At 54.6% G+C, this 26557-nt stretch overlaps 1 protein-coding gene and 1 pseudogene across 1 annotated transcript in view; both read right to left on the reverse strand.

The window, feature by feature from the left end:
- Nucleotides 1–26557, reverse strand: part of INPP5D (inositol polyphosphate-5-phosphatase D) — a 111199-nt gene that overhangs the window by 58663 nt on the left and 25979 nt on the right. The window contains exons 3-4 of the mRNA XM_016134731.2: nucleotides 4468–4618; nucleotides 2098–2269 (exon numbers count right to left, since the gene is read on the reverse strand). Of these exons, the coding sequence (XP_015990217.2) occupies nucleotides 2098–2269; nucleotides 4468–4618 (323 nt within the window). The remainder of the gene's footprint in view (nucleotides 1–2097; nucleotides 2270–4467; nucleotides 4619–26557) is intronic.
- Nucleotides 5033–5151, reverse strand: LOC118614686 (annotated as a pseudogene).

Consider the following 26557-nt stretch of genomic DNA (forward strand, 5'->3'; position numbering starts at 1 on the left):
TTCACAAACGAGAAAACTAGGCTCAGGGACCTTGATTTATTTGTGTGAAAAAATTATTACAAGCCTTAAAAATCTTTGTTCCAGCCTTGACATATAATCAAGTTGAAATTAGAGGGCATTGTTTTTTTTTTCTCTGTAATGAAAATCTCTTGTTCTTAAGGTTAGAAAGGAGCGAACGAGCCACTCTGACTTATTTAGACCGAGTCAGCAGCAATTTACTTACTAGTGGTCATAATATTTAAATTTAATCTATACTTATTGTGAGTCTTGACATCACAAAAAATCAAGTGTCTGCCTAAGTCTCTTCTACTAAAAGGAGAAAATCTCTCCTGTAATATTAAGATAATCATTTTAACAATTCTAATGATTGTTGACTTGTAACTTTGAGACCGCGAGTCCACGTTACAGGAAGCTATATTTGTTGAAATGTTTGTCGTAGAAAAGTGTTGACTTAAGACGTAAACTCCGTTTATCGGAGAAGGTTAATTTTACTCGGCAATCTTGTATTAACAATGACCTCACTGATTAGATCTAATTAACTTGTACAAAAGACTGTGCGGGTTGTCTTATAATTAAGAATAATCTAAAGGCAGTCCTCTGTGTAAAAAGCGATTTTGCAGGCAAGACAGATTAACTTTAGAACACAGGGAGGAATCTCAGTTTTTCAAGAACCAGAACTGAACAGGGAGCAGGCACTGAGTATGTCACCACGGCCCCTCCACCACCCCGTCTCCGAGCCGAAGCTTTGGGAAGGGTCCACCGCCATATGCCGGCTGAGAAACCAAACCAGAGACAGCATGCCCTTCCTGCTCGCCAGCCATCGGCCCCCACCCCGCCCCTCTCAAGAGGCTGTACCGCAGCATGGCTGCCTGTGCTATCCTGACCCACTGGGCCCTGAGGCCGAAGAGAATAGCTATCCCCGGAGAGCAGGGACTGGAGAAGAGACAGAGCCGACAGATGTGAGAGTCTAGAAGAGTGGGCAGCTGGTGGCGCCATTGGGTCCTCTCGCCTGCCTCCCCAAGAGCTCACTGCGTTCAGCGTCTAAACCTGGAGAGAAACGGCACCTCGGGGAAACTAAAACGATGGGCTCCGCACGGGAATGTTTTTGTGAGCATTTGTTATTTAGACACCTGTCAGGATAGTCACAATAATGTGCGTATCAACTGGATATTTAGCCAGTTGACAAAGAGCACCGGCAACTGAAGACTGAAGACTGTGCCCCGAGACCATAACCCGGTGGGCTGGAAAGGAATCAGAGGAGGCCTCAAGGTGGAGACAGAAGATGCCAGGTATCTTAGCAACCGGGCGGCTTGGGGGCACCTCCAGGCATTTCCTTTGTATGCTACGGGACCAGCGGCAGGCAGGCGAGCAGCCCGGGCCCCTCGCACCATTAGGATATTTTGGGAGGGGCTTTTTCTCACCAAGAAACGTTTTAAAGTCATGAACGCGTGGAAGTCACCGTGCACGAACGTATTAATCCATTCAGCATGTATATAGCGTGTGCCTGCTCTACTCTAGGTGACAAGCTGGGCACCGGGGACAAAGTTCCCCTCCTTCCTTCATGTCGAAGACGTCCGCCCCCCCCCCCGCCCCCCAACGCGCTGGCCTGTCGAAAGTCGGGGGGCCTCTTGCTCAGAAACAGGATGGCATGGTGACGAGGCTGCAGAACCCCGTCGGCGCCGACCAGCGGGAGCCCGGGTGCGAGCCTGCGAGGGGCGGGATCCCAACAACCCTGGATGAGAGCGAGTCAAAGCTCACGAGTTAGAACGATTGCATCTCACGCCTTCCGCCGCACCTTGCTGCGTAGACCTCATCGTCCGCGCCACGCATGGAACTATGGTTCTGACCCATTTCCCGGCGACGAGGAGGGCGGCCCAGCGTGGGGCCCAGAGCGGGAAAGGGCTGTGTGGCCGGTTCAGGCTGCGGCGGAGGCGGCTTCATGGAGCCCCCGGCTGAGCCCGGCTCCCTCGGACCGGGGGAGGAGCAGCGTGCTCCATAGCACCCCGTCCTAGGGTGGGAGGGGTAGCTCCGGGAGTGAGCCTGGGTGTTGTGGCACCGAGGCTGGCCTCTGAGGGGACCCGTCAGTGGGGGACTCACCCGCTGGTATCCATGCTCTGCAGTCGCTGAAACAACGTCTCAGAGAGGCTGGGCCGGCTGAACTCGGTGGCTCTCGGATTCTCACTCAAGAGAGGGGCCTCCTTGGCCTCACATGGCCCAGCAGACAAAAGGATGTTTCTCGGTGGCAGCTCAGGCGGAGATGGGACACCTTCTGCCCGAGAAAGAGCGGGGATGCCATTCGGGCCAAGCACTAGCGTCTCTCTGGGTCACCCGCCTACAGAGGAGGCCGTGCGGCTGACCCACTGTGTCCTCTGGGCACTGCCCCTGCTCGACATGCAAAGCCCAGGCCACTGTGCCCAGTTACAGGCCCCATCTGCGTCCACACTGCCCCTCCCGCCCCCACTCCCTCGCTGACTCCCTGACTAGACAGGGAGCCCATGAGGCCTGGAACCTGGTCTTGGTGGTCTTTGGCCCTGGGGCCTGGCACCGTTGGTTCCACTGAGGCTCTGCAAACACCTGGCACCTAGGGTCAGATGACCATGTCAGGCCTCTGACAAGTGGAGCCGGCAACCACAGGCAGCCCCGCAGGACGGCCAGCTCCCGGGGCAGAGGCCCGGTTCCCAGAGCAGGAGGCATGGGGCGGGCAGCAGGCGGGCCCCGGACACGCTCTCCCCCACCCCGGGCCCCCTTTCTCTGCTTTTTCTCCAGCCTCTGCACCCCTTCCCTCCCCCCACCCACCGCAGATCCTTGGAGATAGATAAAATAAAGCAAGTGGCCTCCCTTCCCCCAGAGAACTGAAATATGGCACCAACGACTTGAAATCAGGATGAGCGGTGACGCTCTTCCCTGTTCACAGGTCCAGGGCCTCCTGCCTAAGCCGCTTCTCCTACCGGACGGATGGCCGCAGAGCCACCTGGGGGCGTCCTCTGTAAAGGACGTGTCCTTCGCTTCCTTTCCCGGCCCGGCCCTTTGGTTCTTTACATGGCTCTGAGTCTGTTTTGTCCCCATGAGGACTGTGGCACCTGAGGAGACCTGAGCTTCACCTGAAGAAGTGGAGCCAGCTCCCGCGAGACCGGGTTTCTCCTTCCAGCTCTTACGGAAGGTGCCAGGGTCTTTCTCCAGACGGGTGTCCCCCCGGGGGCCAGAGAAGCTGGACTGAGCGTGGGCAGGGAGCGAGGACGCTAGTGTGTGGAGGCCGTTTCTGCGGGACGGCCTCCCGATGTCACCGCCCACGGGGGGACCACTGGGGGCCGTGTGGCCGTGGCTCGGCCCTGGCGAGTGGCCCTGGACTCACGCGTGGCCATGTCAGCTCTGACTGCTTCACAGCTGAGGGCACCTCTTACTGGGCTGAGGGAGGCGAGAAGGGGCATGGCCTGTCTGGGTCCCTCTCAGCCCCCACGGAGCTGTGGTCCTTTCGAAACCCTCCGCCTGGCCCCCACCTTGTCCCCGGAGCCGGCGTGGCTGCTCTTCAGAGTCCCTCCCTGTGCAATCACTCAAAGAGGGGCTCCGGGAAGGTGGGAGGAAGGGGGTGGCAGGCCACGAGCCAGCCCACGGGAGAGGGACGAACAGGGCGCCCTGCATGTGGCCGGCAGGGACAGGCCGGGGACCTCAGTGTCTCTGGCCTCATCGACCCTCCCTCGGGGGCGCCCTTGGGAAGCTGGCTGCCTCCAGGCCCTGGAATTCAAGGGGGGCCCTGGCCAGTTGGGGGGCTCAGTGACAATGTCTTGGGGTTTTCTTTTAGGGAGGAAACTTTTCTGGGGGAAAAAAAGGGCGCCCCCCACAGGTGAGCTCCCACCCTGCACCTCCGGCCTGGCCCCATTCGTCGTCGGTTGGTCTGGGTCCGTCCCCAGGCCTGACGCACACACCTTTTAGGGTCTGCACTTGGCCCCTCCACTTTTAACGATGATATAAAGAAGCACCTTTCGTACCCTACCAGTTAGGCGCAAGGGCTTCCTCCTCCGTACTCTTCACAGTGAAATACGGCTAATTGTTTTGATGATGATGGTGGCTGCATTTATTGAGCACTTTCTGTATACGAGGCTTTGGGCTCTACACTTATTGACTCATCTGATGACGCCTTGGGAGGCAGACATTATTTTCACTGTCTCTTTAAGAGAAGTCTGTGGTTGAGAGCAGGTAAGTAATGCACTCGACGCCACACGACTCAGGCCGAGGAGCAGGAAGTCCGAGCCAGGTCCGTCTGACTCCAGAGTCTGTGTTCCTAACTTGTCTTTCCTTAACCACTGTGTCACACTCTCTCCCTCTGATAACGGAACCCACCTAATCTACAAACGCTGTGGCGAAACACCCCGGGACCCCTCTGCCATGGTGCTTAGAGGACAGGATCCCGAAGGCCCCTCTCGCCCATGGCAGCAGCTGGCCCCTGGCCTGCCCTCTGTCCCTGCCTACCTGTCTCCTCCTCCGGCTCGTCGCCTGCCTCTTCCTCCTCCAGCGGCACAGGGTACTGCAGGTGGGTCACCAGACCCATGTTTTCCTTCTTGTAAAACTCGATGAGCTGGTCCAGCTTGGTGAAGAACCTCATGGGGACACCTTCCGATGCCTGCAGACAGGACCCCGAAAAGAAGCAAGGTTGAACTGGCTGAGACATCACTGACCACAAAAGCCACCTGCAGCAGAGACCGACTCCGGCTGAGGGAGTGACCAGAATCCAGAAAAAGCGCTGGGCTTCTACGCGGTGTCTGCTGGCCCCACCCACACCCTCCCGTCCCGTAACCAGCGGCCCCCAGAGCCAGTCTGCGAAAGGCACACACAGGACAACTTAAAAAAAAAACAAAAACAAAAAAAACAGAACTTTACTTTTAAACATATTCTGCCGTACAAATAATATATTTTTATTATGCCAAAATTAGAAAATACAGATCTTTTTTTTTCTTTTTAGGCGAGGCAAGCCTTGGTTGACCTCACAGATTGCAAGGACCTTGTGAGCTTACAATCCCTTATTTTTTATTTTTTATGCCGATAGCACCTGGTCTTCCTAGGTGGTCTCCCATCCAAGTACTAACCAGGCACAACCCTGCTTAGCTTCCAAGATCAGACGGGATTGGACTTGTGCAGGGTGGCGTGGCCGTAGACCAGAATTTTTATAAAAAGAAATCACCTGTAATCACACAACCTCAAGAGACCTATTTTCGACAGTTTAGAATATATTTTGAGAGAGAGAGAAAGAGAGAGAGAGAGAGAGAGAGAGAGAGAGAGAGAGAGAGAGAGAGTGTGTGTGTGCGTGTGTGTGTGTGTGTCTGGTAGGGGTTATTCCCTCCACCTCCCCCCCACAAAAAAAAATTATTTTATTTTTAAACACTGGAAAAATCTCTTCTAGCAATTGTTTTGCTTTTATTTTTATATTTTTTCATTCGCTATAATTCTGTTCTTTCAAAGCCCAGAAAATGAGTCAGCACAAAGACCTTCCCTGATTTGTATCTCTGTTGCGAGGCCGGAGGAGCCTGTGGGCAATTCCCCCGGGCTGTTCAAACGTCCTGGAGCCAGGGCTCCTGCCCCTCAGCAGTGGCTCCAGCAGGACATTTCCGGAGGTCCCTTGCCGGCCAGTCCCTCCAGCTGAGGCCCTGCTGAGCAGGGCCCCTGCCTTGCCCTGAGGCCCCATCTCTGCTGGTTCCAGGAGACTCGTGTCCTCATCAGTAATGCTCACACTCCACGGCTCCTAGCCCGACGCGTCCGTGACATCGCGTTAGTAACTGCAACAGTCACGTCGTTTGAAAAGGACTTGAGGAGCTGCCACCTTTGGGGTGGGAGGTCATGGGTCCAGCTGTTCCCGGAGGGGCTGCCAGCTGCTTTCTTGCTAAAGGGACAGAGACTCATCGCACGCAGAAAAGGAAGCCAACAGGAAAAGAGGGTGGAGGTCGGAGAGCCCACCCAGGCCGGTGAACGAGCGGCGTCCAGGGCCGAGCATGGCTGGGGCACCTCGACCTATATCCACCTTCGAGTCAGGTACCTAGTGCTGGGGCCGATGTGGGAGGCCGCGGTCGTGCCCTGGCCTGAAGGTCCCCAGGGCTCCAGGGAGGTGGGATCAGGGGAGCAGGCGAGGCCAGATGACCCGGACTGGAACGAACCCAGGCATCTGGGAATGGGCTACGACTCGGACCTGGCCCAAGTCTTGTTCCTGGTGGTTAACCCCCGGTTGTAGTGAGGATGCGATTGCCTTCAGCGAGAGCCCACCTCTGTCCACCTCTGTCTCTCTCCAAGCATACACGTATGTGCACAGGCACTGCACACGTGTACGAATCTGCATGTGAGGGTGTGTGTGTGTGTGCACGCGTGCGCGTGTGTGTGAGCGTGTGGCTTAAGCGATTTAGTAAGTTTGTAAAGAGTTTAACAAAAGGCTTTTGAAAAAAACATTTTCAATGAGTAAGTCCTTTGTTTTCGCAAAGCCCCGCATTAAGCAATCTCTTTCAAACATTATTGAACCAGAAATATCTGAGCGGCGGCAGCCGGGCCTTCTGAGAATAACTTCGACAGGTTTAAAATCAGAAGCGAACGGAATAGCAAACATAATCTGATGCAAGATCGATGAACGCGACTCAGTCGAAGCAGTCGTGACGAAAGTCAAAGCATTCGCCGCGAAGGGGTGACAAACCGGTAGGCGTACGGGAAAAGAATTTGAGACTATCAAAGAACGCCTAAGCAGAACACCTCATGTGTGAGTCGAGGAACGCGTTCTCGGCTGGAGGACGGCTGGGGCACGCACGTTTGAGAGCGCTCGTCAGACGTGGGAATTTCAGACGCCTCGATGCTAAGACAGACGTCATTTTCACTCACTGCTAAAAAGCTAGAGCGTAAACTACGATCCACCATCGACTGCGGACGCGTTTGATTTCAGGCAAGTGGAAAGATAAGCGTCGTAGGACTGATGAAATCTGCCGTGCACCGGGCATGCAGAATAACAGAACACGCTACGCTTCATCGAACCCCTGCAGATCCAATGAGGCAGGAGGCGGACTGGAGGCCCGGGAAACCCATGCCGGGTGCCGGGTGCTGTTGGCGAGGCAGACTTGCAGGGGTCACTTGCACTTGGACTGTTCTACAGAGGACAGGGAGCCAGCACATGGCGAACCAAGGTTGCTGGATGCCCGGGTAGCCCGGGTTCCCGGAAGGTAGAGGATGAGGGCTGAGTTCAAACCTAAGGACAGCAGAGCAGCCGGTCTGGGGGGAGGCGGGGAGGAGGCAGGCGAGCCAGCGGATGGCCACTCGGAGGCGCTGCTTGGGGTGGGACGCATGCCTTCCCCTCCCCCACCACTCACGTGAGGAAGCACCCAGGAAAAGTACGGGCGCCCCACAGGAGGCAGGCCCCACCTGAGGTGGAGACTCACGCACGCGCGGCTCGGCAGGAGGCGGCCTGTCTCAACGGGCACTGCAGGTGCACGGACACAGAGGGAAGGGTGAGGCGGGCACGCGCCAGGCCGCATCGGGGTCTCCCTGGAGGAGCGGCTCCCCAGGGGGTGTCCCCATCAGCCTTCACTCTTGGCACTGAGGTCGAAGGGGCTCACAGAGACGGCTTTGAGGACTCATGTTCAGAGCACATTCTACACTAGGAAGAGGAAGAGAAAAGGGTTGGAGTGGCCAGGATTACAGATGCGCTCCGGGCTGGCCCAGCCTGGGGCGGGGCAGGGTGGGGTGGGAACGCAGTGTAGACAGGTGGTGGAAGGCTCCAGTGCCCAGTGCAGACAGCAGCAGCCCGTCCTTAACATTCTCGTCCCTAACTGGCCCTCCATCAAGGCAGGTGTGGCCAGAGAGGGGGTGGGTCTGCTCAAAGGGCAGCCATGCCTGGGCGTGGCCTAACCAACCCTGCCGGGTCAAGGCTGGGAGCCCAGGCTGTCAGGCAGACAGCGGGCTGGTGGGAGCACTGTGGGTCCTGGGGGGTGCATGTCCGCCCACAGTCAGGGGCCAGGTCTGCTGACTGTCGTACCCCCAGACGGTGCCGCAGAGCCTGGCGTTGGAGGTGCTTGGCAATTGTGGTTGGACGGACTTGGGTTTGGGGGTCAGGATGTCGGCCACGCGTTAGGAGCCAGGAGGAGGGGTAGTCGGGGAGCCCCTCGTGTGAGTGTGGGCCTGGGGGTGCAGAGAAACGGCTCGGGGAGAGCAGGTAGCCGGCAGCACCCCTCTGCTCACCCCTGACCGCAGCCGCAGAGACGATGCCTTTTTGACAATTTAAAATACGAAGTGTGATTAGAAAGTCATCAGGTGTATCAACCCGGTCCTGGCATGTGTCACAATGTCACGTTACACTGGAGAACGGGGGGTGGTATTAGTGTGCAGAGTGTAGGGATACCAATAAGAGGGGCGCGGTCCCCCAGAGCTCGCGGTGGGGGAACAGTCACCGTGCTGGGACCAGTCACAGGGGAGGGGTAGGTGCAGGAAGCCAGAGGAGACTGCCTGACAGGAGCTGTGGCCCCCAAAACCTGGAACCAGGGGCGGGAGGTCCTCGGGTCTCCCATCTCCTGGCTGTGCCTCCCACTGGCCAGACCCAGCTGGAAAGGAGGGGCCAGAGCAAGCAGCAGCCCCTTAGCCCAGCAAGCCCAAGGTGGGCAGCCAGGCGGGTGCGTTGGAAGCGGCGGGGAGGCAGGCGAGCCCCTTCGTCCCGCGCCCACGGTCGGGGCTCACGCCTGCGGGGGGATGGGCCACATTTCCTACCAGGGAGGGGGCTGCCCTTGGTTCTTAACAGTCAAGGCCTCCAGACTTTGTTCCTCATTCCGCAGCCGCTGGCTTCCTGAAGAGATTTATCAAGTCATTTTGAAATAGAAGGAAGCGAACGAGAGCCCCGCACAGTGACAGACACTCCCCAGGGGGGCGGCCACAGACGCTGGGGTCTCTGCTCTGAGGCAACCCTCTCACCGGCGGGAACACCTAGATCACATAACTGGCGGCCTGATTTTGAACAGGCAAAGAGCGGCACTTCCCAGTTACGTCGGCCTGGTCACGACGAACAAGGTCCGGGGCACAGAGCGGATGTCCCTTCGGGGTTTGTGGAATTGACAGAATGGACGTGAACTTAGGTTCATCGCCGAAAGTCGCGCAGAAAACGTGGTGGGAGCCGCTCCAGCCTGAGAAACAGAACACGCATCTCCTCCTGCCTCCCATGAAAGCCGCCGGGTCTGTAGAACTTTCCACACACATCCCAGCACCATCGTTTCCAGGAAGGCCCTGCAGACCGCTCCCCACCGAGCCCGGCTCACCGGCCCCCCACAAGCTCTGCCTCGTCTAGTCCCCCAAGCCACTTGCAAGGGTGATGACAGGCCCCACCACCGTCGGGGCAGACGGGCACACGGCCCGAAACAGACCTCACAGTCGAAAGGTCGCAGGAGACAGATTTGCACTGACCAGCTGGGCTCTGCAGGGAGGGGTCCCTTCTCCCTGTCACGTGACACCTGGGCTGACCCAGGTGCAATGCTGCTGGGGAAGGTCCAGAGCAAGGGGACAGGGCCACCTCCAGCCTGAGGGTTGGAGAAGAGACCCTAGGGTCTTCAAAACGAAGGACAGCTGACTGTCCGGCCTGTTGGAGGCTCAGGGTTGCGCGCTCAGAAATGGTATGTATGTTTCCAGAAATACTTTCTGGGCTGCGACTCTCAGAGCCCCACCAAAGTGGGGAAGGGAGGGCGGCTGCAGTGCCGGACCGGCTGAACTTCCCCAGAGGGGAATTTTTACTTCAGCACTGTCTGCTTTATCGGAATGGGGAATCGAAAGCGGCTGCTCGCAGGGAGCGAAGTGGAAGCCAGGGGCCCAGGCAGACCCGCTGCCCCGGGGCACCCCTCCCCCGGGCTCTGCCAGCCTTTGCTTTAAATTAAAAACCACATACAGTCAGTCTACAGCCATGCCACCTCGAACGTGCCTGATCCCGTCTGATCCCGGAAGCCAAGCAGAGTCAGGCCTAGCCAGTGCTTGGATGGGAGACCACCGAGGAAGACCAGGTGCTGTCGGTGTAAAAAAATGAAAAGCAAGGGATTGTGAGCTGACAAGGCCCTTGCAATCTGTGAGGTCAACCGAGGGTCGCCTTGCCTTTATTAAAAAAAAATAAATAAAAAGGCATATACAATTATCAGAGGAATTTGGTAAATAATGGGAAAATATTAACAAGTGAAAAAAATAAAAATAAAAACCCTGTGCATGATCCCACGATAGCAAAGCATTTTCCCCGTGTCCAATGCGGTCACTAGAAATGTCCTAACAAGGCGACACCACCTGCTGTGAGGAGAATGGCGGGGGGGTTCGGGGTGGCTGGTGCCCTTTTCTCCCTATTTTCCCACAAAGGTTGGCGCAGCGTTGGAGGCCTCAGGGGTGGGAGAGGGCAGGGCTGGGCTCAGTCCCGGCCTCCGAGGCCCCAGACCCCGGGCCCTCACACATCCTCGGGGCCCCTCGCGGATGGAGGAAAGCGAGCGGCAGCGCGGAAGCGGGTCCCCAGGCATTCTGAACACCAGCGCCCACCCCAGCCTCTGAGGCTGAGCCCAGCAGTGTTCTTCCCACTGAGAGACCAGCTCGGCAGGGGCTGGGTGCCACCTCCACGTGCACCTCTCCCTGTCACCGGGACCCGCCTGCTCCCGGCCCTGCCTCTGCCCCGCCACCCCTGCCAGCCCCTGGAATGCTTCCCCGGCTTTTCTTCTACCCTCAGGAAGCTTCTCGATTCTTAACCACCTCCTCTCCCCGAAACCTCTTCCTAAAAATTACAGACCCCAACCTGGGTGAAGAAGGGAGAAGCAGGGAGACCAGACCGGGGGACCCTACGAAGTTAGGATTTCGTGCTAAGAGTGGTTTAAGTGGGAGCCAGGGGCCCTGGCAACCCCCCTCTGGGGCTTGAACGGGGTGGGGGTGGAATGGGGGGATGGTGGGGGGCGTGGGGAGGGTGGGAGTGGAGGCACAGGGAAGGGAGAGGGGCCAGGGCAGAGCCCGAATGAGAAGTCAGACCGATGACTTCTTACCACAGCAGGGAGGGGCCAGTGAGTGACAGGGAGCCAGGGAGCAGAACCCCGGACCTCCCCGGACCTCCCCGCATTAGCAAGTGATGAGGGCCAGGGGGCGGGCAAGAATGGACCACAGGATGTGCCTCTTTAGAAGCCAATCAGCTCTTTTCCTTCTCTTCCCTTCCTTTCTCTTTCCTTTAAAACATATTTATTGGTTTGCTTCCTGTCCCTGCTCTCCCTCTGAAGTGGCCAGGGGTAGCAGGGCAGCGGGGCCCAGGGGCAGCAGGGCGGGGGGCGGGGGGACCGGCTCCAACAAGGAAACGAGCGAACAGTAAAATCTACAGAGAAGTTGGGAGCAGGTTTCTCACGGTCACGACAAGGCTTAGTTAGGCTGGCATGAACTCTGACCTCAGTGTCACCTTGGACAGCGGAAGCTCCAGCGTGAGCTCAGAGGCAACACCGATGCGTGCGTGTGTGTGTGTGTGTGTGTGCGCGCGCGTGTGTGCGCGTGTGTGTGTGTTCACACGCACGCACATTTCCCAGCTCTGTCCGCTGGGAGGACCTGCAAGCAACGGCACCCCACACCACTCTCCACTGAAAAGATCCAGGGACCTGGCTGATTCAGGGCCGTGAGAGGCAGGCAGGGTGGGCAAGGCACGACGTGCTCCTGGAACCTCTGTTGTCCCGGAAAGGACGGAAAAGCTCAGAACACGAGGACGGTTTGTCAGAAGGACACAGGAGCCAGGAGACAGCTGCAGGGCCACTCGACAGGACCATCTGGCGCAGCCCGAGCATCGACATGAATGACAGAAATAATTATGATTTATTGACTAAAATCTAAATTCATGAGTCTCTACTGAACGGGAAGGGAGAGCTCCCTCTTACAGTAAATGCCAATAATAACTGTCGAGGGAATGATGGGAATAGTCACCGTTTGGCAACCATCAAATTAATGATCGATTCGGGCGGAATCGACAGATGCTAAAATGCTAAAATTGGTGGCGAGAGTCTGAGAAGGAACGGGATACCTCCGCAGTCTCAGAGCGCCGTCCCGGAAAATAGTGAACCGTGTCAAAGGGAAGGAGAACAGCTTTGCAACGAGGGAAGCCAGCAGACGCTACCGTAAGCAAGTGATAAATACCGTTAATTCCGGTAGTAATGGGACAAAGGGACCTCGTGCGTCTCCTGGGACGGGCACCCGGGGAGGACACAGCAGCACTTCTGTGGGATTCCTGCTGAAAATGCAGGACCTGGAGCCAGTCCTGCGGAAACCCCGGAGCGAGGGACAGTCTCCAAAACTACTAGCCTGTCCTTCTCGAAGAGGCCAGGTTCCCGAGAGACAGGGAACTGTGCTCGGCTAAAGTGACGTGATAGTTACATGTAACATGTGATCCCAGACTGAGCCTTAGTCCAGACAGGGGAGGCTATATGTGTATATTGTATAGATATACTGTATGTAAGATAGAAATATAATACATTTATGTATTGCTAGAAAAGGTATTACTAAGACAATTGGAGAAATTCGAATAGAGCCTGAGGATCAGGTGGTGGTGTTTTCAGGGTTAATGTATTGTTTTTGATGGTCGAACTGGGGTTATGTCGGAGAGAGTATTTATCATTTAAGAAGAACACATTGAAATATTTAGGGATAATGGGACATTGTCAGCAACTAAGTCTCCAACAATTCAAAAACAATAATAATATGAGAGATAATGGTAAACTTAGGATGCTCAAATGTTGATTGGGGAAAGTGAGTGAAGGATATATAGGGTTTCTTTGTAGTATTTTTGAAAATTTTCTATAATTATTGAAATTATTGAAATTATTTTCAAAAGAAAAAGAAGATCAGGTTGGAAATGATCTGTACCTTAATCTGTATGGTTGTTACATGTAAACACTTTTTTGAGCTATACACTGTAATGAAAAAGTTTTTTTTTTTAATTAGCTTTTCCAGCCTAGCTCCTTTAATTAGCATGTGCACGCACACATACTCAAAGGGGAGAGGGATTTAAAAAACATCTTTTGAAAGCATTGGGTTTTTTTAAATTGTGCAAAAGCATTCCTGGTCTGTCTCCTTCTGAAGTTTTCCGTACAAAAATGGCATCTTCGGAACACCTCTGATGCTCAGTTAACCAGAATAACACCCCTCCGCCAAGAATAGAAAGACAAGGACAGGAAACCTCCAAGGACGAGTGGACAGAGGCGAGGGGTGGCCATGGCTCTCGAGACTGACCGGAGGGAGGGGCAGCTCTCATGTTGATCACTCGGGGTTCACGGGCTGGGGCTGGAAACGGGGTGCACTGGGCACGGGCGTGGCGGATCTGGGCTTCCATACAGGGCCCGTCCATGCGCGAGCAGGGTGGGTTTTATTTCGTGGCCAGGAGAGGAGGGAGCCTGGGGGGGTGAGGGCAGGGGTGAGGGGAGAAAGGCGGGGGGCTGGGGTGGATGTTGACATGGCTTGTTCTCTCCCAGGACCCTTGAGTTTAGTTTAGGTTCCAGGGTGATGAGGGAGGCGGCATGGACTTTGGGGGGGCAGAAGCTGGCTGACTGGTGGGAAGGGCCCCTGGCGGCAGGCATGGAGCCCCAGGCAGAGACAGGGACCCTGGCGTTCTCACGGGGCGCAGGGGCGCAGGGGCGCAGGTTCTGCCTGCCGCAGCCCTGCCCGGGCAGAAGCTGACAAAAAAAAAAAAAAAAAAAAAGCGATGTTCTGTGTGGAGCCTGCAGCTGGCCGGCCAGTGCAGGGCCCAGCGAGGGCTTCCAGGGTGTGTCGGAATGTTTGGGGGCCTTCTGAAGGGGCTGCCTTCTGGCAGGCAGGCCTCGGGGCCTGGTCCCCCCGAATGGCCTGCTGCGGGTCCACAGGCTGCAAGGCTGTGAGCTGCGAATGGCATTGGAGGGCAGAGGAGAAGGGTGGGGACAAGGGCTGCTCGGGCCCAGGGGACCGGGGTCTCCACCTTTCCTCCCGTCTCGTTTTGAAACAGTGAACTGTCCCGGGAATCAGTCCCTCGGGACAAAAAATGGGTCATGGTGGCAAGAACACAGTTCCTGCTGTGTCCTGAGTTGGGGCAGGAGAGGGGTCCCTCCGAGGGGTCCCCTGGAAGCTCTCTGGCTTTTCCCAGGTGAGGACCCCACTCCCCACAGGCAAGAAACTGGAAGTGGATCAGGGGGGCGAGGTACGTTATCTAATTTACATTGTCTCTAATACCACGGGTGGGCGCCACAGCTCCAGGGTACAGATGAGGAAACTGAGTCTCGGAGACATTGAGCGACTGGCCAGGGGGCTGTGTCGAGACAAGAAAGGATGGGAGGCGGTGGGCGGGGACCCACGGACTGTCTAGCTAGACAGACGGTGGGGCGCCGTGCGTCGGGACCTGCCGACCCAGGGTGGAGCAGGTGGTTCGAGATCCTCCCGCAGACTCGGCCCGCGGTGGCTCGGGGGGTGGGCTGGGTGGGGTGGAGCCGACATGTGGGGGAAGCTCAGACCCTGGGGGGGCAGCAGGTCCACCCTCTGAGCTGTGGTGGCCAGTGGTGGGGGCGGGAGGCTGGCATCTGCTGTCCGTGGGCACAATTCTCTCTCCACTGATCTGCCCCATGGCAGGGTCCCCGAAACCACATGTCTGAGGGCTCAGCGGAGGGTGACAAACGACATCGGGCTCACTTAGAGTCTCGCGTGCGAGAAGGAGCGGTGTGGCAGCTCTGGGACGAGGCACGAAGCTTAAAGGAGGAGACGTGGAACCTTCCGAGGCTGCCCGGCCCCGGCCGCCCGCTGTCGCCAGGGGGAGGGCCCTGCGTCTCACCCTCCGCACGGTGCCCACGGGGCCCTTTCCGCCCGGGTCTGGTGGGCCAGCCGCTGCCGCATGCTCAGCCGGCAGGCTGGGGTCTCCCACCTACTCGTCCCCACCGGCCCCCACTTCCGGAAGCTGGGCGCCTCAGCCTTTCTCTTGCCCCGTTTTGGGCAGACTTCCCAGAACGACTTGGTGTGGGCTCCACACTCACTCCTAAATCCGCACTCCTCCCTGATTCTCAGAGCCCACGCCCCCTCCTTGGGTTTACAATCCACCCCCCACCCTACCCCCACCCCCGACAGAGCCAGCAGCCAGCAGCCCGGCCTACTGCATGCAGTCTGCTGCCGGGGAGACCCTGGCGGCCAGCTCAGCCCCTGCCTCAGCGAGCATGTGCCGCTTTATCGCCTGTGAGCCGGGCCCCCCACGGGGATGTTGAGGTACCTGGGCAGGGGGAGCCAGTCCTGCTCTCTCCCAGCAGACCCGAGTGGTCTGCAAAGTGCTATGAACCTCTCATGCCAAAGGAGCTGCCGGCTGCAGGCTGGGACACTCACCCCTCTGGCCAGTACTGAAATGCCACCCTGAGGTGCATCTGAGGTCTCCCGGTGGTGACAACGCTCTGTCAGCACATGGTCTGGGTGTTTGGACAGCAGGACCCTCCTCTGGGGACCTCAGGCCCACAACCAAGACCCCCAGAGCGGATGGGTCGTGTGTCACGATTGACAACTAGGAGCTGTGCATCGTGCCCAGCGTCACAGTGAGGGCGTCTGCTAACCGTGGAAGAGCTTCCCACACTTGTCCAGAAGCTCACAGAGCGGAAGGCTGGGCCCGGGGCAGCGGGGCAGAGGTCTGCTGCGGAGATGGCCTCCCCTGCTGCGGAATTCCCCGGCCACACCACTCATCATGACACCTCGCGGCAGCTTGCACCAGAGTGTGAAGAATTCACACCTCTGCTCCACCAACGCTGGGCCTGACCATGCAGCTTGCTTTGCCCTATGCAATGTGGGCACAAGGGCCAGTTCTAAATTCTGTGCCTAACGGGCATTGTGTGTTTCTGCTTTTCCATCTCAAGCCCCTGTGATCTGTCATGAGGACAGACGCCCTGGGGACCGTCTGTCCCTTTAGCGTGGGCCAAGAATAAAGACATGACGACCAGACTTGGACCTGACCGGACACCTGGAGTCCAGCTTAGCCCAGCCTGGATCGGCCAACCACAGCTGGCCTGGGGACCCAGGAGAGGAGATAAACGTTTGTTGCGGTAAACGCCTGGGATTTTTGAGCGTTCGTTACACGGCAAACACTCACAAATACAAATCTGAAGGGAAGGACGAACTCCCCCTGATTCTTCCTCTTATGGAAGCTCCATGACGTAATGATCTCCATTTACCCACGAGGAAGAGGAAGCTCCAAGAGATTAGGTAACGTTTCTAATGTCACACAGCTTGTTTTATCGCCAGGACGCGCCACAAGGGACAAATCTGCAAGTTCCGTGTCCTTGTCCCCTTGTCTGCTCTGCGGCCTCCCGGCGGCAGCCGGCCTTCGGCTCTGTCCTCCGGGCAGGCCCCCGTGGGTCCCGCCACCTTTCTGATGAGCCTGAGCCCCACTGTAGCCTCCGGAGACCCTGTCCCCCGCCACCCCCACTCCCTGTACCTCTGCGGGCCCTGCCTGTCAAAGCCACTGCGTAGGACCGGTGCCCCAATCCAGCCCACACACCCGAGCAGGGCTGGAGTAAACCGGAACGGGGGGCTCACTCATCGAGCCAGCAGGGAGCCCACACGCAGTTCCCCAGCTCTTACCACGCACCCCACCTGGAGCTCGATCGCGGGCCTTCGGCAGGGACCGACACAGGCCCGGGGCCTTGCCCACAGTGTAGCAGAGAAGCGAGAGATGATACAGCACACTAGCAAAGAACTGCGAGGCGAGAGGCCGTGAGGAGCAAACAGGGCCTTGGGAGCGTATGACGAGGGGCCATAGCGTGGTGGGTCAGGGACTTGTTCGTTGAAGAGGCAACGCTCAGGCTGCGATGCAAAGGATGGCGGGCGGGCGGTCAGGCCGAGGGCGCGAGCAGCACGGGGGGCGGAGGGAGCAGCGGGTGCCGAGTGCGGGTCTTGACGCAAGGCGGTGGCCGCAGGTAGGTGCTCACACGGAATGCCGTTGGCGTCCTACTCACTGCCTCCGGACGCCTCCAGGGCTCTGTGCTCCCGCCCCCACCCCCTCCTCTCCCGGGGGCTCACGCTTCGCCGCGGGAGACGTGGACCTGCCACTCAGGCGATATCGTTTGGGCACTGGAGCTGCCTCTTTCATAAGGAGGCCGCGGAAACCGAGGAGCTCTCTGTTCCCTGGGCCCCGCCCAGAGTGTGCAGAAGTGTGTAAAGGTCCAGCTCTTTGCTTCCGGGCAGAATTCACACTCGGGGGCTCGGGCTGCGCCCGAGGAGCGTCCCGGAACTGCAGCCTGGCTCAGTCGCCCCCTTCCCCCGCCCTGCAGCCCCTTGCTCGCTTGCCGGCTTCTCCCAGGAGACGTTCTTTCACGAATGACTGGTACCTAAGCTCGGGGCCTGCTTCTGGAAGACCTTGACCAGCGGTGGCCAATTCCCAAATCAGTCCTTTTACCTGTCCATCTTGAACCCTCTCCCTCAATAGCTGATCCAAGGGTTCACCCTCAAGCCCTCAGCCCAAACCCCTCACCCACAGCAGAGAATTTGGACCTCACTTTAGGGAGGAATTGGTTAGCCCCGAAGCCCTTAGCTTCCTCTTTCTCTTCCTCCCCCAAACGAGGCCGCCGGCGAGGACTGCTACCACCCCTTCCTGCTCCCTCGCAACCCCCTCGCCGCCCCGGGCTCAGCACACATCCTACCTCACCTCTGCACACATCTCACCTCACCTCTGCACAGACCAGTTCAAAACCCTACCCCGTATTGGGGCCTCTGGTCCTGTGAGCCCCTGAACCAGCGAGAGGGGGTACAGGGCGCCCTAAACGAGACCGGGCACACACGGAAACCCGGCAGTTAGGTGGCAAAACGCATCATGTAGTCACCTCCGTGTTGAGAACGAATGAAAGGATGAGCGTTTTCCCGACTACTGAAACACCGTGACTTGAGTTTCTGTTGTCCTTCGCTTTTTACAGACGCAGAAACTGCGGCTCAGAAGGGCCCAATGACTCCCAAAACGTGGTCGCACCGGAACTTCGGGTCCCTCACCCTGAGTCTTGTGCTCCCGGGTTCGGAAAGGTTGACATCCCCCAGTCTCTCTGCCTGAGTGTTCTGGTACCTCCATAGGAGGCAAGCCTATTTTGAACTCCACCCGAAGGACCTTATTTACTAATGGGTCTTGCATATTCAAAAGGCCTCTCTCCTTCCATTGCTCTGTCAATGTCTGTGTTGTTTAAAGAATCCCAGGCATGCAGACCATGGGATGGAGAGTAAGCAGACGCGTGTGTATCCCATGGCCCAGCAATTTCATCCCTGGGCCTATGTGTAGGGCTCACATTGGGCCACCTAGATGGATGGTCATCACAAACCAGCGGAGGCAGAGATATGGAGGGGCACTGGGTGCCCATGATTGGGAGAGGGAACAGGTAAGGTGTGGTCCAGGCCTACAGGGGCGTTATGCGGCGGCCAGCAGCAAAGGCTTGATGTGTGTGCAGCAACGTGGGAGGTCTTCCAAAAAGATCCTTTGATGAAGAAAGTAGGAAACAGAACGAAAGCTGGGATATCGCTTCGGCGAGCTAAAAACGCACGTGCACGAAACAACAACGGACATTTTAAAAGAACATATTCCAATAAAAAGACGCCTCCCCAAAAGGCTGCCCATTGAAGAGAGGCTTATGTGAGCATGGTATGGAGAGAGAAGGATCAGACCGGTTTGCAAGGGCCTTGCTGGGTGGCGAGAATGAGCTGCGGTTTTGATCATGTAGCCTGATTGCGAAAGACAAGTTCTTCAGCTCGTCATGACCGACCTGATTTGACCTGAATTAATGACTGAAATCTTCTTGTTTCGTTTTTTTTTTTTTTTTCCCTTGGCCAAGTGTGGAGTAAGGATGGGGCAAGGGAAAGTAACATTTATTTATTAAGAAAGCAATGTGGCCCGTGAGTATAAGCGCAAAATCTGAAGCCCGGTGTGAACGAAGCAGGCAGGGTGTGAGGCAGTAGGGAGAGGTGGGGACTGTAGCGCCTTGAAGAACTGTCCTGTTAAAGGGATCGCCTTCCGCTTAGCCCCGATTTCATCCCCAATGGGAGAGCAGAGCCCTAGAGTGGTCAGAATTTCAGAATATCCAAGGGAAGGTAAAAGTGCAGACTCTTAGACAAAATTCCAGATTTTTTAATGCTTGTGACTAACTTTTTAAAACGCCTTGTCGGCTAGAAATTCAAATCCTAGCTCCTCCACCACCTTGTTGCGTGACCTAGAGTATGTATGGTATTGAACTCTCTAAGGCTTAGCCAGTTCCCTTGTCCATGAATGAAGAGCCTAAGACCTCCCTGGCCAGGTGTTTAAATGAGCCTTGTAATAAAAGTCCAGAGTGTGGCTCTCAGGCAGGGAGAGTCACTAATCACGGAGCACCTATTACAGGTATCCGCAATGCACATTGTCCAGATAAAAAAAAGAAAACAGATACTCACAGGAGTGGAAGATTAAGTAGAAGAATGTGATTAAAAAAAAAAAAGTTATGGGTAAGATGGAATTAAAATAATTTATAAATAAATTAATTTATAAATTTATAATTTATAAATAAATTAATTTATAAATTTATAATTTATAAATAAAGTTTGTGGCTTAAAAGGGCTCTAAGGAAGGCCGAGGTGATTCTTGAACTGCCTGACTCCTAAGGAGCTGCTGGAGTCTCTAACAAAGACACCTGCAGTCCTGGAGGCACGCGGACCTGGCTGGGGGCAGTGGCAAGGCATGCGTTTACACACGCCGGCTCGTGCCAACCCGTGGTGGTTCAAAACCCGATTTTTCCAGAACCCCAAGAGCTACTCGTTAAATGCGGCTGCGATGGTAGGAGCCACGACGAGAGTATTTACACCACAGAAATTGGCGGCCGCTGCAGATCGGGCCTTGTTTTCTTCCCTGGAGAACCGGTCGTCAAATATTTGCCACTACGGGTAGCCCAGCAACCTTTACCATTCAGGCAAAATCATCCCTTCGGCTCCCGCCGGCCGGGCCTCACGAGCATGCTCGCCTTTCTCTCCGCGCGGCCTCAATTCCCGGAAGCAACGTCGGGACAGGGAAAAAGAATCTCCTTGACCCACGACGGCTAATGATTCGTTGGAGAACTGGCGGGAGGGGTTACCGGTCAGGGAGGGAAAAACACTTTTTCACTTAAAGATGGCAAAGGCCCAGATGGAAACGGGAAGCTTCCGCCCTGTCGGGATGGGTAGGTGGGACGGACCGTCTGCGACTACGAGAAGCTAAAAAGGGACACTGAGCGACATGTTCTGGTTGGCGAAACGAAGTGACAAATGTGAGTCTCCCAGCTCCCCGGCGGGGCTCACCTTAGACCTCAGTGGAGGCAAACAGCAGCAGATGGGCAGCTCGGGGCGAGCCGTGCGGCCTTCAGAGGAACCGAAAGTCGCTGTTTGCAGGCCCCTGCTGCTCTGAGGAAGTGACAAAGGCCCTGCTCCATCATGAGACTGACGCCCCAGGCACCAGGGGGGAATGCCACTCCACCTGCTCTGCAAAACCTCACCCCCAGGGCAGGCCGGGGAAGCTGCAATTCTCACAGTGGGCGAGACTGGTTTTTCGGTCGGTCCCTCCCAGCTCAGTGAGCAGCATCACGACCATCCCAGGCCAGATTCGAGATCGGATCACTAAGAGGGTAGTTTGTAAGGTGTGGCAAAGCGAGTTGCATGCTGGGAACCCGCAGGGGTCCCCTGGGAGCAGACCTCGTCAGCCGAACCTGTGCTTTTAATTTTCTTGACTTAGTAGAAGGTCAGCCTGTGTTTGCTAGCTTAGTAAACTGAATCGCCTGTTGCATCTGATAGGTATCACAGCTCAGCTGCCTACAGAAGCCAGGCAGATGATATAAACGAGTGAAATAGGCTGGCAGCGAGGCAGTAGGGAGAGGTGGGGACAGTGACACAGCACTGGGAAATGCCCCATTAAAAGTGGTGGCCGGGAGTGGGGGCTTCCACTTACCTGTGTTACATCACCATGGGGTAATATAGGTCTAAGCTTATCAGAGCTTCGAATTTTTCAAGGGAAGCTGAAAATCCAGAATAGCATGTAAAATCTCTGAATTTTTAAAGATGCTTTACATTGGTTCATAGGTTTTTTAAAACATGTGGCAGGCACACAGAACACTCAATCTACCACGGGGGCTACCGGCTTCGCTATAATCCATACACAGATTTCAATAAGGCACGTGGTGCTATCTAGCTGTGATTTTCGGTTGAGAATCACACGGAGGAGTATGGGAGAGGGAGAGAATGCATGAATGTCGGCCCGGGCATGGGTTTCTGGTGCCGTTGGGCTCTCCCTCTCATTTACATCGGTGGTTCGGATCAGGATCTAGGAGGCAGGCTTCCCAGCGTGCGTCCACCACCAAGCTAGGAAGCATCTCAAACATGCCGGGCAACAGGCAGAACCAAAATGAAGCAGGACTCGGCGATCCGGAGAAGGGGCGGGGTCAGAGAGACGGCCCCGTCCGGCGCTGACCCGGCACTGACCACCGGCTGCACTGAGCAGCTGCCCGCCCACTCTGTCATTCCAGTCTGTGTGCCTGCCCCATGTTTTAAAAAACCTATGAACCAATGTAAAGCATCTTTGGCCGACGCCCTCCCCTGGGCACTCCAGCTCCACTCCTTGTCTTTGATTTGCACCCTCGGAAACGATAAACGCCATGGCCACCTGCATCGGCCAGCAGGAGAAAACCAGGACAATGCCCCTCTCCCCAAATCAGTCGTATTGGAAAGACGAGACAAATCTATCACCATTTTCAGACCACGAGGTCGTGCACCTAGAGAAGCCAAAAGAAGATGTTTGAAAGACGATCAGAACGGGCGAGATCATTCAGAAAGATGGGTCAGAACACTGTACAAAAAAACATGTAACTCTCCTAGACACTAACCTAACCCAATCGGAAAACGTCGGCTCCTGTCTGCCTAAGCAGCTAAAACTACTTCACGCCCAGTAACGGCAAAGACGTAAGAACTCCGTGGAGAAAATGTAAAAGACAGCATGAAAGAGATACAGAAGACAATCTGAAGAAATGGAAAGAGAGCTCATGTTCTCCGATGAAAGGACTCGATATTACAAGGAGATAAGTGAGCTTCTAATTAATCTATAAATTCAATGTAATTACATAAAAATTATGATTGGAATTTTTAGGGAATTTTACGAGCTGATCGTAAAATTCACATGGAAAAGAAAATGCGTGGAAACCACCAAGGAATAAAGAGAAGAACAATACACGTGAATGGGACCAGAACAGGCTAGTCCATCGGTGGGACAGAATGAAGGATCCAAAATTGGATTAGGACTATGGGGAGATTTAGCGTGCAATATGACGGCATTTTGAAGCAATGGCAAGGGACGGATTATTTAATATATGGGATGGCTACACATTTGGAGGATGGGGTTATATTCCTTATTTTATGCCAAATGTAAAGATAAATAAAGAGCTAGACATTAAATCATATTACCAAAGTGCTAGGAAAAATGATATTTTCCCTGGGTAAATTGATACCCACATGAGTGGTTCAACAAAACCCAGAATCCGTAAATGAAAACATTTTACTGCATAAAAGCTGTAAACCGCCACATGACAAATGAACCATAAACAAAGCATTTTTTAAGATGACAGGCTGGGAGAAAATATTTATAGCCTAAGTCACCAAACAATTAATATGCAAAACGTATGAGGAGCTTTTTTTAATCAGAGAGATTTTTAAAAAGGGGGAAAACCTGACCAAGAATATAAATAGGCGATTCATAGGTAAAATGATGCCAACGGCCAGTGCAGAAAATATGGAAATTACTTATCCTCGTTTCTAAAGAGGAAAGTGCAACATCAAATACCAAGGTTGCACATTTCGCCCACGGTTTGACAAAGATCGAAGGCACTACTGATGTCCTGTATCGACATGATTTGGGGACACGGGGGATGTTGAGTGACATGAGGTGGGAGACGGGTCTTTCGAAGAGGCTGTTATCAGGGCGACGCGGCGATTTCTACGGCCAAAGTGGGCATCTCTTCAACTTAATAATGTTTCGTCTCCGAGAAAACTCACGCCTGTGCTCGGGGGTGCACACGAGCCTCGCCGATGATAAACACTTGGGGTTTTGTGGTAACAAAGAGAAGAAAAAGAAGGAAACCGTCTTACGTGTCCATCCTCAGGAGGCCGGAGCACTGTAGCGTATGATAGACAAGCGCAAAGTTAAAACGTCAGTTAAAAAAACACTGTAGTGAACAACACTGTGTTGTGTATTTGGGAGCCATTAAAAGAATGGGTCTTAAAATTTCTCATTGCAAGAAAAAAAAAAGAAACGTAATTCTATGTGGCGATGGATGTTAACTTATCGCGGTCGTCATTTTGCAACAGATGCTGCATCAAAGACTCATGTTGCTCAGCTGAAACTAACACAATGGTGTAGGTCAATTATATCCTGATTACAAAGATGAAATACCCTCCCTCCCCAAGAGCGCACGGGTGTGTGAATTGACTTAGGTAGAACTCCAAGACAAATTTTACAAGCTAAGAAAAGAAAAGAAATTGCAGGGCCATATGTGTGGCTAATTCTGCCTGTGCGGGGTGGGGAAACATGTTTGTTAGGCTCATGTCTCCACGTAAATGCCCGTGAGAAGGTAATGCCACACCGCTGACGGTGACCACCGTGGAGGACAGAGATTCGTGGAAGTGGAGAGGGTGGCCCTTCACCTCTCCTCCGTGTTTCTGCTTTGTCTGGACGCTTTTAAAAAGTATTTTCATGTTTTATTTGGGTTGAAAAAGAAAGCAAAAAGAGAGGAAAACGAGAAAGGGAAAGAAAACAGGGCCCGACTGTCGTAAGCAGAACTGCCGTCCCCCCCAGGAAGGGTCCTGAGGCCCGGGTTCCCTCTGCCTGCCCCTGGCCTGCAGGTGCTCCCACCCGAGGACGAGCATTCCTGCCAAGGGCCTGCCTCGTGGTCCCTGTCCTCGCTCACAGGGCCACCAGCGAGGCTTTAAACAACAACAGGTTTCAAAGAAACAAAAACAACCAAAAAATCACCCGCCACTCATTTTTTGCAGTGGGGGGATTTAAATTCAACACTTATGCTTTTCCCAGAGGGGTATAAGGGATAAAAGGTAATTAAAAAAAAAAAAAACCAAAAAACTAACTTTAAAATTATTGTGTGAGTATGGAATTTTATTTTGGAGTGACGAAAATGTTTGGGAACTAGACAGAGGTGACGTCTCCAAACCATTGTGAATGTACTAAATGCCGTAGAATCCGTCACTCTAAAATAGTTAATTTTATGTGATATGAATTTCACCTCAATTAAAAATAACAACAACTACAACAAAACAACCCTCCAGGCTCCCTGCCGATGCCAGAGCTGAGCCCCAAGTCCCCGCCCGGGGCTCAAGCCCTTTTCAGCGTGGTCTCAACCTCCCTTCCCCCTGTCTTCTCTGCCAGAACTCCTATGGGGGACCGCCCCCCACCCCCGCCAAGCTGCAGCAGTCTTACCCCTAGATTTTCTGAGATAATCCCATTTCCTGTAATAGTAATTTTTAAATAAACAGGTGAAATGTAAAACAGAAAAAAAAATTATTATTATAAAAGGTATCCTGGCAACAAAGGTTATAAATTGGAAAGTCGAAGCCCCCTTCTCTCACTGGTACCCCCCGTCCTCACCCCGCAGTGACGGTCGCTCAGATATCTTTCTTGTCACTCTGAGGGACATCCAATCCTGTGTCTGTAATCCACCCCCTAACACACAGAAGCCCAAACTCCCATACCATGCTACTATCTACTATCCTGCAATGATTTCTTTCACGTTTTCGAGACGTGCCCCACTGGTTACGCACGGCTCTGTCCTAATTTTTTTAAACAGTTTGCCTAGTCTTCTGGCTGCCTGAGCAGTTTATGTGACAGTTCCCTACCAATCACGAAGGGCTTCTTACTGGTTCTTTTTGGTCCCTTATTTGAAGCAGCGAATATCCTCGTCCGCGTAGTCTCTGCCCGTGGGACCTGTTGGGGTTGTTCCCAAGGGGGAGGCCCTCCTCCCGGGGTCCAGGCTCTACAGATGTTCACGGCCATGGGCAATTGACGCTCGAGAGCCTCCACTTGGGCTCCCCCCTGTCGGGTGGGAGACTTTCTGCCGCTTCCCCCACCTCCCGGTGGTCGTCAGACTTCCACGTGTGAGGGAGTCGCCGGAAGACCTTGTGTGAATGCTGACGCTGAATCCGGAGGTCTGGGGCCTGGCTCTCTGCGCTTCTCACAGGCTCCCAGATGATGCTGATGCTGCTGGTCTGGGGACCACGCTGAGTAGCCAGGCACTAGAGCAGGGGTCCCCAACCCCCGGGCCGTGGACCGGTACTAGTCAGTGGTCTGTTAGGAACCGGGCCGCACAGTGGGAGGTGAGTGGCGAGTAAGCGAGGGAAGCTTCACCTATATCTGCAGCCGCTCCCCAGAGCCAGCATCACCGCCTCAGCTCCGCCTCAGATCCTCCGGCGTTAGATTCTCATAGGAGCACCGGTCCCTGGTGCCAAGAAAGTTGGGCACCACTGCTCTAGAGCAATGCTGTTCAGCAAGAAGATCATGTGACCCTTCCACGCGATTGAAATTGTTCTGGGAGCCACATTTCTTAACGTTTTATAAAACTGGGTGAAATTAATTCAATGACTATATTTTATGGAATCCAGTATATCTGAACTATTAGGATTTCGATTCTTAATAAAAAAATTATCGAGATGCATTCTTTTCTTTCCTCCTTCCTCTCCTTCCTCCTCTTTTTATACTAAGCCTTTGAAATCCAGGGTGCATTTTACACGCCGCACATCTCACTTCGGGTTAGCCGTCTTCCAAGTGCTCGGCGGCCGCGGGTGGCAAGTGGCCGCCACGTCGCCCAGCGGTAGAGACTCTCTCGGGCTCTGCCAGAGAGAAGAGCAGCCCGACAGCTGTTTCTCAGCCCCCGGGGAGCGACACAGGACCACACGCTTTTCTGCCGAAGGGAGTGTGGCCCGAAGACACCACGGGCCTGACAGGAGGAGGGCGCTCCGGACGCCACAAGGGCTCCAGGCGATGACACTGTAACTAACGCCATCACTGCTATCTGTTCCTAGGCCATGTTCCCAGTAACTTTTTTTTCCCCCACATCTTTAAGAGTCGAGATATAATGGACATATAACATTATATGAGCTTCGGGCACACAACGTAATGATTTGATATTTGTATGTTCAGCGTGAAATGACCACCGCGGTCAGTCTCGCTGGCATCCGTCACCCCACACTGTTGCATGCTTTTTTCTCGTGATGGAAACTTTTATGATCCCCTCCTCTCGGCAATTTTCAAATATATGATACCATAGAGTTAACGACAGCCGCAGGCTGGGCGTTACACCCCAGGACAATTTATCCCACTGGAAGTTGGTATATTTCGCCCTCCCAACAGCTTTGAAAAAGAATCATAACACGCTTGACACTGTGCCAAGTTCGTGCTAGCTGACCAGGCACGAGACTATTATTGCCACATTTTTGCAAATCTTTGCTCCCCCAAATATCAGAGGACCGTGGACATTTCAAGAATGCCTCAGTGAGCACTCGAGTGCTGAACATGAAGTCTTAAAGACTATTTTTAAGATGCTAAATATATCACAGG

This window comes from Rousettus aegyptiacus, unplaced genomic scaffold (genome assembly GCF_014176215.1).
Source record: "Rousettus aegyptiacus isolate mRouAeg1 unplaced genomic scaffold, mRouAeg1.p scaffold_m13_p_2, whole genome shotgun sequence".
Lineage (NCBI taxonomy): Eukaryota > Metazoa > Chordata > Mammalia > Chiroptera > Pteropodidae > Rousettus > Rousettus aegyptiacus.